General features: G+C 43.3%; 1 protein-coding gene across 3 annotated transcripts in view; it reads left to right on the plus strand.

The window, feature by feature from the left end:
* Positions 1–17,058, plus strand: part of ADCY8 (adenylate cyclase 8) — a 122,299-nt gene extending 105,241 nt beyond the window's left edge. Inside the window, exons 13-17 of one of the 3 annotated variants that reach the window (XM_039335801.1) lie at positions 3,012–3,170; positions 7,832–7,978; positions 12,417–12,509; positions 13,645–13,759; positions 16,467–16,954. In XM_039335801.1, coding sequence (XP_039191735.1) covers positions 3,012–3,170; positions 7,832–7,978; positions 12,417–12,509; positions 13,645–13,759; positions 16,467–16,954 — 1,002 coding nt within the window. Of the gene's footprint in view, positions 1–3,011; positions 3,171–7,831; positions 7,979–12,416; positions 12,510–13,644; positions 13,760–16,466 lie in introns of all 3 variants that reach the window. The other 2 variants (XM_039335799.1, XM_039335800.1) reach the window with 2 other exon arrangements.
* The last annotated feature ends 1,063 nt before the right edge of the window (positions 17,059–18,121 follow it).

Consider the following 18,121-nt stretch of genomic DNA (forward strand, 5'->3'; position numbering starts at 1 on the left):
GTATGTGTTTGTGTATGTGTCTGTGTGTACTTTTCAAGTGTTCAAAGGGGAAACCTTCAAGTCAGTGTTGAGTCCTAGCAATTGCTTGGACTGGTCTCTGCAGTTTTCTTGGCAAGACTTTGCAAGTGGTTTGCCATTGCCTCCTTCCCAGGGCTGTGAGAGATTGACTGGTCCACGGTCAGTTAGGCTTTGTGCCTAAGGCAAGACTACAATTCATATTTCTCTAGTCCTAGTCCAACACCTTAACCACTAGATTCGTGTTTCCCAACCTTAGCAACTTTAAGGTGTCTGGACTTCAATTCCCAGAATTCCCCCAGTCAGCATGCTTGGGGAAGTTACCAAGGTTAGAAAGTAATGCACTAGACCAGGGGTAGGCAACCTTGGCTCTTTTATGACTCGTGGACTTCAACTCCCAGAATTCCTGAGCCAGCATGGCTCAGCTGGAAACCTCTCCCTTTCCCCTCAGCATGTCTGGCTCAGGAATTCTGGGAGTTGAAGCCCACAAGTCATAAAAGGGGCAAGACTGCCTACCCCTGCAGTAGACTAGGGGTCTCCAACCCCCGGTCCGTGGACCAGTACTGGGCCACGGCATGCCAGCAACCAGTCTGCACAAACAAGCAAAGCCCCATCCATGGGATGCAGGCAACACAACGAGCCGAGGTGGCGCAGCAGTTAGAGTGCAGTACTGCAGGCCACTTTAGCTGACTGTGTTCAGCAGGTCAGCGGTTCAAATCTCACCGGCTCAAAGTTGACTCAGCCTTCCATCCTTCCGAGGTAGGTAAAATGAGGACCCAGATTGTTGGGGGCAATGTAAAATATATATATACATTGCTTACTGGTGTACACCGCTTAGAGAGTGCTTGCACTTAAAGCGGTATATAAGTCTCATAAATAAATAAATAAATAAATAAATAAATAAATAAATAAATAAATAAATAAAACCACGCCTCCTCCAGTCCATGGAAAAACCTCTCTCCATAGAACTGGTCCCTGGTGCCTAAAAGGTTGGGGACCTCTACACTAGACCTATATTTTTGCACCTCTGCTATAAAGTGTAGTCATTAAGCATTGTAGTCCTAATTTAGCTCTGCTTAGGGCCAGAAATATAATACAAGAAAAAGGGATGGTTTTCAAATATAAGAAAGACAAAGTCCTGTCAATATGTCTATGGATATAATAATATATCCAGAAATTCCAGTTAACTTTATGACTGAAATGTCTTTCTGTCTGGGAGTATATAATAAACATTACCCACCTCCCACAATAACATGCGACGTGTCAATACTACTTTATAATGCCTTGGTAAGACCACATTTGGAATTTTGCATCCAGTTTTGGGTTAGATGTTGAGACTCTAGAAAGAATGCAGAGAAGAGCAACAAAAATGATTATGGGGTGGAGGGTAAAACATACGAAAAACAGGTTGCAGGAATTGGATATGTCTAGTGTAATAAAGAGAACTAGGGTGACATGATAGCAGGGTTCCAATATTTGAGGGGCTGCCACAAAGAAGAAGGGGTCAACCTATTCTCCAAAACACCTGAAGGAAGAACAAGAAGCAATGGATGGAAACTAATCAAGAAGAGAACCAATCTAAAACTGAGAATAAATTTCCTGACAATGAGAACAATTAACCAGTGGAACAGCTTGCCTCCAGAAGTTGTGGGTGCTCCATCACTGGAGATTTTTAAGAAGAGATTGGACAGCCACTTGTCTGAAATGCTATAGGACCTCCTGCTTGAGCAGGAGGTTGGACTAGAAGACCTCCAAGATCCCCTCTGTTCTACTGTTATTTTGTTAATCTTTTTTTATCTTTAGCTCATTTTGTCCACTGCATGTGACTCCAGTACAAAAGGTTACTTTAACATGGAGTGCAATAAAGTATAATGATGCCCATGGAGGTTTTTTTTTTACTAAATTACACACCTAGAGATTCAAAGGACACATCATTGGTGCAATGACATTTATAAATCTTCACACTGGAATTGATATAATATGTTTCTAAACTTTGACTTAGCTGGCTATTCTTAAGGACAAACTACACATTACATTAATTACATATTGTGGAACTCCTTCTCTAATTTTATTTGCTTCAGAGTAGCTACTCACATCAGCATCTTTTTAGAGAGGGAGAGGAGTTTTAACCCTTTCCTCTCTAGCTTATCCCCAGGGAACATTTTAAAAGGAAAAAAAATGGTCTCAATTGACTTTTACTTCAGAAAGAAAAAAATATACATGGAAATGGCTAATTTTTGGAGGAATGAATTAAAATATCTTTTCCTACGCCCCAAGAATCTGAGGATCCCAAATGTTTAATCGAGTGGTTTAATGTCAGGCGCAAAGAATCAGGACCATATGTTAAATTGTAGCTCAACAAAGTTTATTTGTCAAGTCTATAAATAAGCATCTAGTCAACTAAAGTTCAATACTAAATTGGCATCAGATCAGAGTCAAGACAATTCAAGAGGAGTTGGACTCAGACCATTTGTGGCAATGTAACGACTCTAAGCTGATGATGCACTTAACTCCATCACCCAGCTCTGCCTGCTTTCCTCTTACCTCTTCCATGTACTAGATCTGTGTTTGTCCTTGAAGATAGTCTACAAATCACCCCCAACAGTCTAATACAGGGGTCCCCAACCCCCGGTCCATGGACTGGTACAGGTCCGCGGCATGCCAGTAACCGGTCCGCACAAACAAGCAAAGCCCCATCCACGGGATGCAGGAAGCACACAAAACCACGCACCCTCTGGTCCGTAGAAAAACCTCTCTCCGTGGAACCAGTCCCTGCTACCCAAAAGGTTGGGAACTTCTGGTTTAATATGAATATCTCTGCACCTGGTTTCATTAACTGCCAGATTATTTCAAGTCCAAATCTGGAAGTTAATGCTTCTCCCTATCTACTATGTCACCCTAGCACTGATTCACTATCTACCCTCACTTCTCTTAGGTACCTATTCTTAAAGATAGACTACATGTTCAATTAAAAAGAGGCTTTTCTGTCTTTGCAGCTTGAATACACAGCAAGGCTTGACTTTCTGTGGCGCGGCCAGGCCAAAGAAGAAATCAATGAGATGAAAGAATTAAGAGAACATAACGAAAATATGCTACGCAATATTCTGCCGAGCCACGTGGCCCGTCACTTCCTGGAAAAGGACCGAGATAATGAAGTACGTAAGAATTGGGTTCTAGTCATGGTCGTGGCCAAAAGCAAAGATTTGTTTTAGAGTTTTCTTTCTGATTTAAATAAAGGTTGGAAAACTGTCAAGAAGAATGGATAGACCATTGAGGAATGTATGTAGGACCCCTTATACAAACATCAACCTAGCCTGGAAAAATAGGAAGAGTTGAGGAAGAAATTCAAGAGTGGCCATCTTGATGCAGGGAAAGAAAAGAGAATCTCTGTCAGGATTTCAACATTCTGCCATGGTTATCCCAAAGATGCTTTTTCAGGAGGCAACTGGACTGTCTTGTTTTTTTTCTTTGAAGACATTTCACTTCTCATCCCAGAAGCTTCTTCAGCTCTGACTGGATGGTGGGGAATGGAAAGATTTATATTCCTTGCAGACAGCTGTTCATTTGCAGGTAGCATTAGCATTATTGACTCGCTAAAAGAATGCAAATGACCAGCTGTCTGCAAGGAGTATAAATCTTTCCATTCCCCACCATCCAGTCAAAGCCGAAGAAGCTTCTGGGATGAGAAGTGAAATGTCTCCAAAGAAAAACAAGAAAGTCCAGTTGCCTCTTGCAAAAGAATCTTTCGGGATAACGATGACCTGGTTGACTGAGAATCTCCATAGACATTCTGTCATTGTACCCCCCAAAAAGATCCAAGTTTTTAAAAAAGAGGAATTCCCTGACACTGACAGCTAATAAGTATTGGAATAGCCCAGGGGTAGGCAACCTTGGCTCTTTTATGACTGGTGGACTTCAACTCCCAGAATTCCTGAGCCAGCCATGCTGAGGGGAAAGGGAGAGGTTTCCAAGCTGAGCCATGCTGGCCCAGGAATTCTGGGAATTGAAGTCCACGAGTCATAAAAAAGCCAAGGTTGCCTACCCATGGAATAGCCCATCTTCTGGAGCTGTGAGGGCTCCATTCTTGAAAGTTTTCAGACAAAGTTTGGGCAGTAGAACCCTTGGTGTTCTCTGAGCTTGGTTGTTTGCTTGCAGACATTTCATTGCCTAACTAGTTTAACAAAGAGAAGGACAAGGGGGGACATGATAACAGTATTCCAATATCTCAGGGGCTGCCATAAAGAAGAGGGAATCAAGCTATTTTCCAAAGCACCTGAAGGCAGGACAAGAAGCAACAGGTGGAAACTAATCAAGGAGAGAAGCAACCTAGAACTAACGAGAAACTTCCTGACGGTTAGAACAATTAACCAGCGGAACAACCTGCCTCCAGAAGCGGTGAATGCTCCAACACTGGAAGTTTTTAAGAAGAGACTGGACAGCCATTTGTCCGAAATGGTATAGGGTTTCCTGCCTGAGCAGGGGGTTGGACTAGATGACCTCCAAGGTCCCTTCCAACTTTACTACTGTTATTATTAACTAGATAACATCACCAGGGCTAGCGAGAGTGGGGCTTGCTCCATTTATACACAGTAACTTGCCCTGCCAGTGTTGGGTTGAAGCATGGTCTTTCTTTTCCTTGGTCATTCCAAGGAGAACTACTAAGAACCATCAAAAGATTGGACAACAGTTTGGCTGGGATGCTCTCCAGATCCCTGCCCTGGGCAAAGGATTGGATTAGAAGCTGTCAAGGTCTCTTCCAAAGCTGTGATATTAATTAACTCTTTCCTGTCCTCTGAAGTAGCTATATAAGACAAAGGGTATTGCCTGCTTCCTAATCGTAAGCCACATCTGCTCTTAGCACTGAAAGCATGCTTGCCGTTTGCAAGAGTAATTCTGTAACTCTGCCTTTGATCTCTCTTCCTGACCCCCACCCTCACACCCCCCAGGCTCTCCCCTCCTGCGGTTGCATTGAATAATCATACCTGCAGAGAGTTTCTGCATCAGCTGCCTGGATCATTCAAGGTTCAATACAGTAAACACTTATTTACATAATATGCTAACCTCCCCCTTCCCCAGGGAAGCAAACAGGGAAATGAATGCTTTCCTTTCTGCACAGATTGGCTTTAAGGCTCACCGCACGAAAGCTTCCGAATCCAGAAAACAAGCGACTGCAAACAGATTGCATGTCAACCTTTCCCAGCCTCTCCAGATGTGCAGCAGATGCTGTTTGATCCGCAGTTATGTAAGGGAGTCAGGTGCTTATAGGGCGTTAATTCCTGGACTTTTGTCTTTTTTGTGAACTAAAATTAGATTTTGTCAGACTTCCCAAGTAAACCAAACAGGATACAAGACCTCTTGAGCTAATTCTACTTTATTGTATGACTGCATTAACACAATCTTGCAAGTCTGAAAGTACAAATCTCCCACTTTACAGTCTGAGGATTTGGGGAAAGAGGGTGTCACTTCTCAGTTTCTTTCTCCACCCGTTATGCAGTTGTGGCTTAAGCCAGTGGTCCCCAACCTTTACAGCTTGATGGCCCACTTGGGGGGGGGCATGTGAGTGGCAGATGCACATACACAACTCTATTTGCATGAGGAGCAGGCATGTGCGCCCTCCCCTCATGCAAATGGAGCTTTATGCATGAGCAGGAGTGCTTGCCCATTCATGCGAAGCTCCACTTGCGTGAGCAGAGGGCACTGGTGCTTGTGTGCAAAACTCCTCTTGTGTGAGCGGAGAACACTCGCGTGCAAAGCTCCATTCATGCGAATGGAGCTTTACGCACAAGCACACTCTGCTCTGCAAAGCTCCATTCACACAAATGGAGCGACACACACAAGAGCCTTCTACTCCATTTGCACGAGCGGAGCTTCACGTGCCAGTGCAAGCACCCTCCACTTGCACAAGCGAAGCTTCACACACACACGCCTGCCCTTCTCTCCTGCAGCCAAGTTTCGAACAGGCCGCGGCCCGCTAATGGGTCATGGCCCAGGAGTTGCCTGACAACGCATGCCCACACAACATTCAATAGCCACTATTCACACTCATTGGTGTGTTTGTGATCTTCTCCTCTTTGGGTTATTCACCGATGGCAATATGTAATACTTTAACTGAGTACCCTCATCCCTGTTCCTGATTGATTCCATTTTGTTTATATAAGGATCAGCATACCAAGCATAAGCTTGCCATCAATAGGCTATAAATATAGATGCAGTTGCCCTGGGAAGCTTGCAACAAGTTGCCACAGTGATCACAATCGAGAAATGTGAATGCAAGAAACAAATTGTTCTACCAAGAGAAGAGAATATTTGTATCTCATGGTTCAATTGTGGGATCCTTGGTGCTCTCTGAGTTTGATGGTTTCCTTGTGGATGTTTCATTACCCAACTAGGATAACGTTATCAGTGCTAGAAGGTTAACTTCCAAACAAACTCCAAATTCTTCCTGGATGTTTAACCATGTCTTCTCAGAGTCCACATCAGGCCTCCAACATGATTTGTTGAGGGTTAGATTGATGAGCAAATTAAACGAATCGCCTCTCTTCTGCAAGAGAGGTGGGGCCCTATCTTTCTCAGTTCCCATGGCTGCCCTGTAGAACCGTCTTCTCCTAGAGTTCTGGATGGCTCCAACTTTTGATGTCATGGTTCCGACAGATGAAACTCTTCAAAAAAACTTCGAGGCATTGTTTACCTTAAAGAATCTTTATTTTGAGTAGCACTGCATAATCAAAGCCAAAAACTGAATTCCTCTCCCCTGAGCACACAGTATCAAAGCACAATTCTCTCCTCCAATTAACAGTCATAAATCACATTCCCCAATTAGCTTGAAGCGTGGGCTTCCTCTCCAGTTCTCCAGCCCGGCCAATTCCTTATCAGCTCTGGTTACAATAACCTTGTTTCTCACGCTAGGTTTAGTGTTGTTATGTCTAGCTGGACTCTCATTCACATCATAAAAAGGGAGTATATTCTTTTATGGACAGTTCTATTGTTTGTATGGGTTTCACATTTCTGTATCGCTAGCAACTAAGATGATCAAAGGCCTGGAGGCTAAAACATGAAGAACAGCTGCAGGATTTGGGTTTGGCTAGTCTAAAGAAAAGAAGAAATAGGGCTGACATGAAAGCAGTATTCCAGTATTTTTAGAGGATGCCACAAAGAAGAGGGGGGCAGGTTATTCACCAGAGCACCAGAGGGCAGGATAAGAAACAATGGATGGAAACTTATCAAGGAGAGAAGCAACCTGGAATTAAGGAGAAACTTCCTGACAGTGAGGACAATTAACCAGTGGAACAGCTTGCCTTCAGAAATCGTGGGTGCTCCATCACTGGAGGATTTTAAGAGACTAGACCAGGGGTAGGCAATCTCGGCTCTTTTATGACTCATGGACTTCAACTCCCAGAATTCCTGAGCCAGCACAAGTGATAAAAGAGCCAAGGTTGCCTACCCCTGGACTAGACAGTCACTTGTCTGAAATGGTATAGGTTCTCCTGCTTGAGCAGGGGGCTGGACTAGAAGACCTCAAAGGTCCCTTCCAGCTCTCTTCTCTTCTCTTCCATTCCATTCCATTTCATTCTAATATCACCTCGGTGTACATAGAAGATAGAATCATAGGTCTGGACGGGACCTCAGAGGTTTTCTAGCCCAACCCCCTGCTCAAGCCAGGAGACCTTATATCATCCCGGTCAAATGAGACTGGCAGCTACATAGACCAAACAAATAAGCACATATTAATGGCAAGAAAAGGCACACCTGCTTTCTCTTCTGCCAAATGTCACTAAATGGCATCTTTTTCCTCCTCTGCCCTTCTTTGCATTTCCAGGACCTCTACTCTCAGTCCTACGATGCTGTTGGCGTCATGTTTGCCTCAATCCCTGGTTTTGCCGACTTCTATTCCCAGACCGAAATGAACAACCAGGGGGTGGAGTGCCTGCGCCTGCTGAATGAAATCATCGCTGACTTTGACGAGGTAATTTGTGCAACCCTTCGGGCCCAGAGAGGGAGTGAGATTTAAGGAACAGCTGGCCTGGCCAGCAGGCCCGGCATTTGGTCAGCCGATCGATGATTTAACCTCTGTGTTTGTGCCGTTTTAGCTAGCAGCTAATCTCTTTTTAATTCTAAGGCACAGGGATGGATTCCGGGATAAAGGTGAGTCCGGCTTGAGTAGATTGGGTGAATTAGAATCAAGGAGAGAAGCAACCTAGAATTAAGAAGAAATTTCCTGACAGTTCTAACAGTGCTCCAACATTGGAGGCTTTTAAGAAGAGACTGCACAAGCATATGTCTGAAATGGTATAGGGTTTCCTCCCTGAGCAGGGGGTTGGACTAGATGACTCCAAGGTCCCTTCCAACTCTGTTATTCTATTCTATTCTATGTTCTATGTTCTATATTCTATTCCACTGGTTTTTAACCTGGGTGATATTGCCCCCCAGGGGGCGATTTCATTTTTCAGGGGGGCAATGGAACGAAAAGGGGCGATGTGGGGGTGATGGAGCGAGAAGTTTTGAGGACACTTTTGAGACTTTTTCGTACAGTGAATGGCTGTATATCTATCATACAAAAACATCAGATCGCTCGCTATCAGCGGATTGAATTGTGTTTTGAAATGTTCCTCCAGCTAGCTTCAGTACAGAACGCCGTACATATGTGAAGACGCATCGCTTATCTTCATGCGCATTGCGTAGCAGCCTCTACCCATACAGTGGCACGCCATTAGCCAGAATATGGGAGATATGGAGAAAAGACTGGAAATAAATTATTTGCATCGATATGTCCTGATGAACAATTTTAAAGAAAACAAAAAAAATGTTTGCATAAATTGAAGAATTATTTCCCATGTTGTGATTGAGAGGTTATGTTGGGGGAGGGGGGCGATAACAACTTCCTCATTGGCTCAAGGGGGCGATTCGTTCAAAAAGGTTAAGAACCACTGTTCTGTTCTATTCTGGCTGGGGAATTCTGGGAGTTGAAGTCCACATGTCTTCAAGTTCCTAAGGCTGAGAAACACTGCCTAGGTTGGAAAACAAAAGACAAATAATGGAGACATTATTCTCTCTAGGTCAGGAAAGAGAAGATAGGTCTCTCATTCTTCACCAAATACTATCAAAAAAATCTCAAAGTTCCAGTGGCATCATAATCAACCATGTTTAGCCACCATGTGTAGAGGTTCTGCAGGACTATGGAAAAGCCCTCTCGCTTGCTTATTTATTTCTTCTTGCAACCTATGTGGTTTGATGGATGGTAAAAGCATAAAAACCTCACCATAATTAAAACCAGGCAATAAAGCCAACCAAACAGAATAAGTAAACTAAGCTCATGAGCAATAAAATGGAGTAGCCACAAGCACTCCTTGTAACGATGAGCAACACAAATATTCCAACATCTCATGAAAACCTTCATGGTAAAATAATAATAATAATAATAATAATAATAATAATAATAATAATAAGTGGACTACTTGGTAAGCTGTTGCAAGAAGATTGCACAGACTGACTACAAGCAGCGGCATGACAAAGTAGCAACAATGGTGCATTGGAAGATCTGCAAAAAATATCATTTGCCTGTAAGCAAAAACTGGTGGGATCATAAAATAGAGAAAGTCATAGAAAATGATAAAATTAAACTGCGCTGGGACTTCAGAATTCAAACAGACAAGCACCTGCAACATAACACCCCAGATTTAACAATTGTCGATAAGAAAGACAAAAAAGTCTGGATAGTGGACGTGGCAGTGCCTGGAGATAGCACAATAGAAGAGAAAGAACTGGAGAAGATAACAAAATACAAAGACCTACAACTAGAAATAGAAAGATTGTGGCAAAAGCAAGCAAGGGTAGTACCAATAGTCATAGGCTCCTTGGGTGCAATCCCAAAACAACTGGAGCACCACTTGAACACCATTGGCATTGACAAATTCGCTATAGTCAATTGCAAAAGGCAGCCTTATTAGGAACTGCTTCCATCCTGCGACGATATCTGTAATACCATCAAACATCCACATCTGCCTATCCCAGGTCCTGGGTAAGAACTCGATAGGTAGACAAAATGCCAAATCCAGTCTGAACATCTGGCTGACTGTGCGATGATCCATAATAATAATAATAATAAAGTTGGAAGGGATCTTGGAGGATGGATGGATAGATAGATAGATAGATAGATAGATAGATAGATAGATAGATAGATAGATAGATAACCATTGTCATTTAATAATAATTGTCAATAATAACAACAACAACAACAACAACAACAACAATAATAAGTTGTAAGGGACCTTGCAGGTCATGTTCAGGCAGGAAACCCTATACCATTTTGGACAAATGGCTGTCCAGTCTCTTCTTAAAAACTTCCAGTGTCGGAGCATTCACCCCTTCTGGAGGCAGGCTGTTCCACTGGTTAATTGTTCTAACTGTCAGGAAGTTTCTCCTTAGTTCCAGGTTGCTTCTCTCCTTGATTAGTTTCCATCCGTCACTTCTTGTCCTGCCTTCAGGCGCTTTGGAGAATAGTTTGACTCCCTCTTCTTTGGGGCAGCCCCTCAGATATTGGAAGACTGCTATCATGTCACTCAGTTCTTCTTTTCACTAGACTAGCCATGCCCGATTCCTGCAACCGTTCTTCATATGTTTTAGCCTCCAGATCTCTAACTATCTTTGTTGCTCTTCTCTGCACTCCTTCTAGAGTCTCAGCGTCTTTTTAATATTATGTTGATCAAAACTGGATGCAGTATTCCAAGTGTGGCCTTACCAAGGCATTGTAAATTGGTATTAATACTTCACATGATCATCTGTGTGGAAAGATGATTGCTACACAGGAAACGCACCTATACACATATTTATTGTTATTAACTTTTCTCCTGATCAGCCTGGATTGGGCAACTACAGGTTGAAGGCTTTTTTCATTGAAGGTTTTGGTTCATGATCTACCATTCTGGTCAGACAAGATTTTAACATCATTCTGACTCTCACATTTTCATTGAAACAAATAGAGAGAGAGAGAATTTTTCACTATTGCTTTCTGACACTGGGGATAGTAAGTATTAGAATAGAATAAAGCTGGAAGGGACCTTGGAGGTCTTCTAGTCCAGCCCCCTGCTCAAGCAGGAGAACCTATACTATCTCAGACAAGTGACTGTCTAGTCTCTTCTTAAAGATCACCAGTGATGGAGCACCCAAGATTTCTGGAGGCAAGCTGTTCCACTGGTTAATTGTCCTGATCAAAGAGAGAAGCAACCTGGAAGTAAGGAGAAACTTCCTGACAGTGAGAACAATTAACCAGTGGAACAACCTACCTCCAGAACTCGTGGGTGCTCCATCACTGGAGATTTTTAAAAAGAGAGTAGACAGTCTGAGATGGTACAGGTTCTCCTGCTTGAGCAGGGGGCTGGACTAGAAGACCTCCAAGGTCCCTTCCAGCTCTATTCTATCCTATTCCTCACTCTCAGGAAGTTTCTCCTTAATTCCAAGTTGCCTCTTTCTTTGATCAGTTTCCAACCATTGTTTCTCATCCTTCCCTCTGGTACTTTGGAGAATAACTTTATGGCAGCCGCTCAAATACTGGAACACTGCTATATCATGTCTCTCCTATTTCTTCTTTTGTTTAGACTAGCCAAACCCAAGTCCCGTAGCCATTCTTCATATGTTTTAGTCTCCAGGCCTTGGATCATCTTAGTTGCTCCTCTCTGAATTTTTTCCAAACTCTTCAACATCTTTTTTGTGATGTGGTGACCAATTATGCAGCAATTTGTCTGTTAATCATTATTTTTAGTTCTTCTTCCTTTCATCAAGGGGGAATGGCATCCTTGAAGATCATTAATCATCTTTTTGGGGGGGGTTCAATGCAATACAGATAGTCCTCAAATTACAACAGTATGTTTAGTGACCTTTTGAAGTTGCAACTGTGCTGAAAAAAGGTAATATATGATTCAGTGTGTTGATGTGTCTCTGAATTTGCAGGGATTTGCAGCCATTAGGGTAGCTAAAGTGTTAAAGTTAATTGATGGATTTGGAGAAGGTATTGTTTCATGTATAGGTAGTCCTTGACTTACAACAGTTTATCTAATGACCATTTGAAGTTACAGTGGTACTGAAAAAAGTGACTTATGACCACTTACCAACGGACGTTTTCGGTTCACTTGTGGTCATAAGACAAGGACTGCCTATATTGTCTATTACTCAAAAGCAAGGCTCTTCAAACGTGGCCCTTTTATGACTTGTGGACTTCAACTCCCAGAATTCCTCAGCCAGGCATGCCTGGCTGAGGAAATCTGGCAGTTGAAGTCCACAAGTCATAAAAGGGCCACGTTTGAAGAGCCCTGCTCAAAAGCAATAAATCACAGGCTTGAAGGATGTAAAATGAAATCCTTCAGCAAGAATGGATATGCTAATCACGACTTTGAAATCCTTGTTTTCAGTTATTAGGTGAAGAACGATTTCAGGATATTGAAAAAATTAAAACCATTGGAAGCACATATATGGCGGTATCTGGGCTATCCCCTGAAAAACAGGTAAGGAGCTAACCTGATTTTCTAACACATGTTTGCCTGTTTCAAGAGAGAGACAAGAAGGAAGCCACAGCCCAATCAAGACTAGCAGGGCAAAGCATTATATATAAACAACCAGCAAATTCCACACTCTCCCTCACACAGATGAAATCACCCAGCCTGATAAACCAATAGGAAACAACAAGCTTGGAGCAGACCAACAACTGAACAGTTGAACCCTGAGCTACATAAATGTTCAGCTATAGATTTCAGATATTTTTCTACAGCCAGCATTTTTTTCCCCCATTTTTTCATTCCTCTTCATCATTGATTTAGACAACAGAAAAAGGAAGATGTGTAAGCAGATCTGGGGTAGAGCTGCAGAGTTTGTCGCTGTCCCATCTCTTTGCCGTTTTGAGATCCTAATAAAGTAGAGTTGTGAATTGTGCAGTAGGGTTGTCTACTTCAATAATTCTTCAAACACCTACTTCCCTCAGAACTGTCTTATGTCTATTTAACCATGCAGTATGGCTGTATTGCTTTTATCCCTCACATCTGTCCCACTACCTTCTCTTATTGGTATTATGATTATTATTACTTTGGTATTATGAATATTACTACTTTGTTGTTTTGCATGTACACTGAGAGCTTATGCACTGAAGACAAATTCCATGTGTGTCTATCACACATGGCCAATATTCTATTCTGTTCTGCTGTGTTCTACTCTACTCTACTCTACTCTACTCTACTCTACTCTACTCTACTCTACTCTACTCTACTCTACTCTACTCTACTCTACTCTACTCTACTCCAGTGCATTCCAGTCCAGTCCAGTCCATTCCATTCCACTCTATTCTGTTCTGTTCTGTTCTGTTCTGTTCTAAAATGGAATTCTTAGTGAGTATGGGAGAGCAAGGACAAATTAGATAGATGAACTGAACAGGACTAGAATCTTCCTATGTCTCAAAAGAAAGTTCTCTTTGTTGTGATGTTGCAATTGTGATGTTGTGGTATTCCAAAAAGAGAAAAGCTTTCTCTCCTGGCTAATATTCCGCAATCTTTAAGTTCAGTCCACTGAACTGTTGCAGAATTTGGCTCCCTGTTGACAGAGCAGCTGATCAGCCAACACGCATTGTTGATTCTGTCTTTCATTCCTCAGCAGTGTGAAGATAAGTGGGGCCATTTATGCGCCCTGGCAGATTTCTCCATTGCACTGAATGAAAGCATTCAAGAGATTAACAAGCATTCTTTCAACAACTTCGAGCTCCGCATTGGTACGTATCTGCTGAACGTGACCTCTACGGTGCCCTATATCAGCATGGTGCCCACCAGCTGATTTATTGAATCACTTTAAAGCAGCTTGCCATAGGTAGAAAGGTCAGCAAGACTTACACATGCATTCCTTTGAAAACCCAAAGTTACTTCCTCCCTAATGCATGCAAGCAACTCTTCACAAGGTCACGATATCATTTCTCTAATATTTGAACTAGATGTCAGGTGAAGCAACCAGATCCACACATGAAGAATTCAATTAGCTACTTTATTGCTCACGTCTATTTCACAAAAATCTTCCCAGACTGGCAGTTTGTACCTGAGCCAGACTAGATAAAAGTTCAGTGGCATTCAAGTAGGGCCGGGCCTTGCTTTTCTATGCCTATGTAATGATTCCAGACTAATTCCCTGCTTGACTCCCTCTGGCTCAGCCAGTCTCTCTTCGACACTAGATGAAGGCTAAACCCTGTGTTAATAAAGCCATGATTCTATTTCCAACAATTGCTGGCATCTTTCCAACTCTTTATAAACCTTCCAAATATATCACACCCTGTATCCATGGCTCTATCAGCTTCTTTTAAGTTATTAACTAGTAGCAGTATATTGAAATTCCCTTACAATTTAAGTTCTGTTGCGTGTGTCAAGCCCTCCTGGGCTTGACACACAAGAGGGGGAACAGCATGGTGGTGGAGGAGGAGAACCAGCACCAGGTCCAAGGCAGCTCACCGTCCTGAAGAGAGAACACAAGCCGCGGATCCTCCGGCAGGCGTTCTGGCCGCTAAACAGCTGACAGGTGGTTCCAGAAGGCAAGGGACACTGCGCCTGCGCAGAATAAGCTTGAGCTACCAAACAGCTGATGGGCAGTAGCCTGAAGAGCACATTTTCGGGGCGGGGCATCCCAGAAGAAGCCTCAGTCATGGGGCAGCTGCTTTCTCTGATTGCTGCCAGGTGCTGGTTGGGTGATAGAAGGGTGGGGTTGTGAGGTGATGGATGGGTGGGGTTGTGATTTGTTGGGCGGGGGTGTGGTTGATAGCTAATTGGGTGGAGGGTGAGGTAGCATTAGCATAAGTGTATTTAAGCAGCGCTGGGAGGCGATTGCTCCCAGCGCAAACTTTGTATAGCAAAGAGCCTTGTTGCTGTAGGTCTCTGCTGATGCCAACATTTGCCTTAAAGTAAACCATTGCTGCCTGAGTTGAGTTGTCTTCATGTTCTTCTTTACTCAAGGTCCCGGTAGGAAAGTTGACAGCATGCATATTTGTGGGTCCCTTGTGCTTTCTGAGCTTGGTTATTTTCTTGTGGACATTTCATTATCCAACTAGGTAACATCATCAGTGCACTGCTGGAACATCTGCAAGAAAACAATCAAGTTTAGAGAGCACCAAGGACTACAGATTTCAACCCTGAATTACAAATATTCCTTTCTATTAGTGTATATGTGTTATAGGAGCGTGGTGGCTCATGTAGTTAGGCTGCTAGATTGGAGGTTAGCTAGCCCACATTTGAGATCTGAGTGCTGCTGGATGGCAGAGTGAGCTCGCGTCATTCGCTCCAGCTTCTTGATGGGGACATGAAAGGAGCCCCCACGTGCATTCCCCAGGCAACAGTGATGTTGCCAACTCATCCTTTCAACCCAGAAACACCTTGAATGGTGCTTCAAAAACAAACAGGACAGTGGAGTGCATATGTATTAACATTATATGCTAAACCTAGGAAATATTTATTCCTCCCTTCTTCTGTTAGTTGAGCAATGTGGTCTTTAAGATATGGTTGGACGTGCCCCTCTTGCATTTTACCATTACAGTAGTCCTTGACTTACAACAGTTTATTTAGTGACCAATCAAAGTTACAACAGCACTCAAAAAAGTGACTTACGACCATTTTTCACACTTACAACCATTGTAGCATCCCCTTAATCGTGTGATCAAAATTTGGAAGCTTAACAACTGGTTCATATTTATCATGGTTGCAGCGTCCCTTTTGTGACCTTCTAACAAGCACAGCCAATGGGGAAGCCAGATTCACTTACCAACCACATTACTAACTTAACAATTTCAATGATCCACTTAACAACTGTAGCAAAATAAGTTTATAAAATGGGGTGAAACTCACTTAACAAATGTTTCACTTAGCAGTTGTGATCATAATCCAAGGACTACTTGTACCCTTGCAATGTCTGTGGGGCCACAATTTGTCCACTGCAAGTTGGAGGGCTCTAACTCTGTATATGACACCGGGGAAAAGCACGGATGGATTTGGAGAGGAACTGGATATACCGTATATTCCGGCATATAGGGTGACCCGGCGTATAAGATGACCCCCGACTTTGACGCTGAGTCACATGCCTAGAAAGTCATCTTATACGCTGGAAACTACTGTTATTTCCGGCATATAAGACGACTCGGCGTATAAGACGACCTCCGAGTTCGGCGCCGATTTCAACGCTCTCAAAAGTCGTCTTATACGCCGGAAAGTACGGTAGTCAGTGGTGGGATTCAAATATGTGAACAACCAGTTCTCTGCATGGATGCCACTTCCAGAAGTCCCTTCTGGGCCTGGGCAACAAAAAATTAGCCACCCGTTCTGCCGAAGTGGTGCAAACTGGCTGAATCCCACCACTGGATATAGTTAGATTCACTGAAACACTTGAATTTCGTAGGATCGCTCTGTATCATAATCGTAATTTGCTTTTTTCTCTCTCTCTCTTCGTAGGTATCAGTCATGGCTCGGTTGTAGCTGGGGTCATTGGTGCTAAGAAACCACAGTATGATATCTGGGGCAAAACTGTTAATTTAGCTAGCCGAATGGACAGTACCGGAATTAGCGGCCGGATGCAAGTGCCTGAGGAAACCTATTTGATCTTGAAGGACCGAGGATTCGCCTTCGACTATCGGGGAGAGATTTACGTCAAGGGCATCAGCGAGCAAGAAGGCAAAATCAAAACCTACTTCCTTCTGGGAAGGGTCCAGCCCAACCCTTTGACCTTGCAACCAAGAAAACTAACCGGACAATATTCCTTAGCCGCCGTGGTGCTGGGACTCGTGCAATCTCTCAACAGGCAAAAGCAGAAGCAAATTTTAAACGAGAACAATAATTCAGGCATCATTAAGGCTCACTACAACCGGCGGACTTTACTAACTCCGGGCGGATCCGACTCAACTGTCCAGGCAGAAGCCGCAGACAAGACAGATTTGCCATAAGCCTGCATCCTCCTTACGATTTCTTTCCTTTTCTTTTTCTTTTTTTTCAAATTTCTTTTATATATGAAATAAATATATAAATAAATACGTTTTAATTTTTTTTAGAACCCGCTTTTTTTTTTCCCCAATGCACCCAGCAGGCGCAGCGTCTCCTCCACCGTTTCCCCAGCTACGAATCCTCAGAGGTCGCCTTAGCAATGCTTCGAAGATCCTGCTCCAATTCGGAATCCGGATTCCAATCTTGGAGTCGGGACATCCGACCTCTGATTCCCTCCCACACATGGGAGGGAAGGATATGGTAGGGATGAGGCAGAAGGTGAATGGACTGGGCTTTGAATGCCAATGACCCAAAGTCCTGTTCAACTCTTCACCGAGCCTTGATTGGAAAGATTAGATGTTTTTCTGAGGTTTTAACCTACAGTTCTCGACTTATACAACCTTAACAGAGCCTGCCAACAAGCTTGTTTGCAGTTGTGGTCACGGAAACATGGCACTCACAGAGTAGCCACCACAATCGTTTAGTGCAGTGGTTCTCAACCTGTGGGTCGGGACCCCATTTGTGGTCGAACGACCATTTCACGGGGGTCGCCAAACAACGCAGTCCACCATTTTTTCCCCTTTTCCTTAGCTGTGCTACTCCCTTTTATTCTATTGGCTTTTGAAAGCAATAGAATAGACTCTCTTGAATAGAGTCTAATTCTATTGGCTTTCAAAAGCCAATAGGAATTGTCCAGGCTGTCTCTGCCCTGCTGAGCCCGCCAAAAGTCCCATTCTGCAAACGGTGCTGCACCAGTTGAGTAGTCCTCGACTTACGACCGGTTGAGTAGTCTTTGACTTATGACCGGTTGGGGGTCACGGCATTAAAATGGTTGAGAACCACTGGTTTAGTGAGCACTTCAGTAGTTATGTGAACCAATGGTTTACTAGGGTTAGGGCAGGGGTAGGCAACCTTGGCTCTTTTATGACTCCCAGAATTCCTGAGGCAGAATTCCTGAGTCATAAAAGAGCCAAGGTTACCTACCCCTGGGTTAGGGTTTTGCCCAAAAACGGAAGCAAATGCCAAGTTTCAGCAAAACTGTCATAAAACATGGTCCACATGACCACAGGATGCTGCAAATGGCCATAAATTCAGTCCAGTTGCTAAGCAGTCAAAGTTTGGTCAGATGA

The sequence above is a fragment of the Crotalus tigris genome, unplaced genomic scaffold, assembly GCF_016545835.1.
Source record: "Crotalus tigris isolate CLP2741 ecotype Arizona unplaced genomic scaffold, ASM1654583v1 scf7180000017661.16357234195:1864864, whole genome shotgun sequence".
In the NCBI taxonomy this organism is placed as follows: Eukaryota; Metazoa; Chordata; class Lepidosauria; order Squamata; family Viperidae; genus Crotalus; species Crotalus tigris.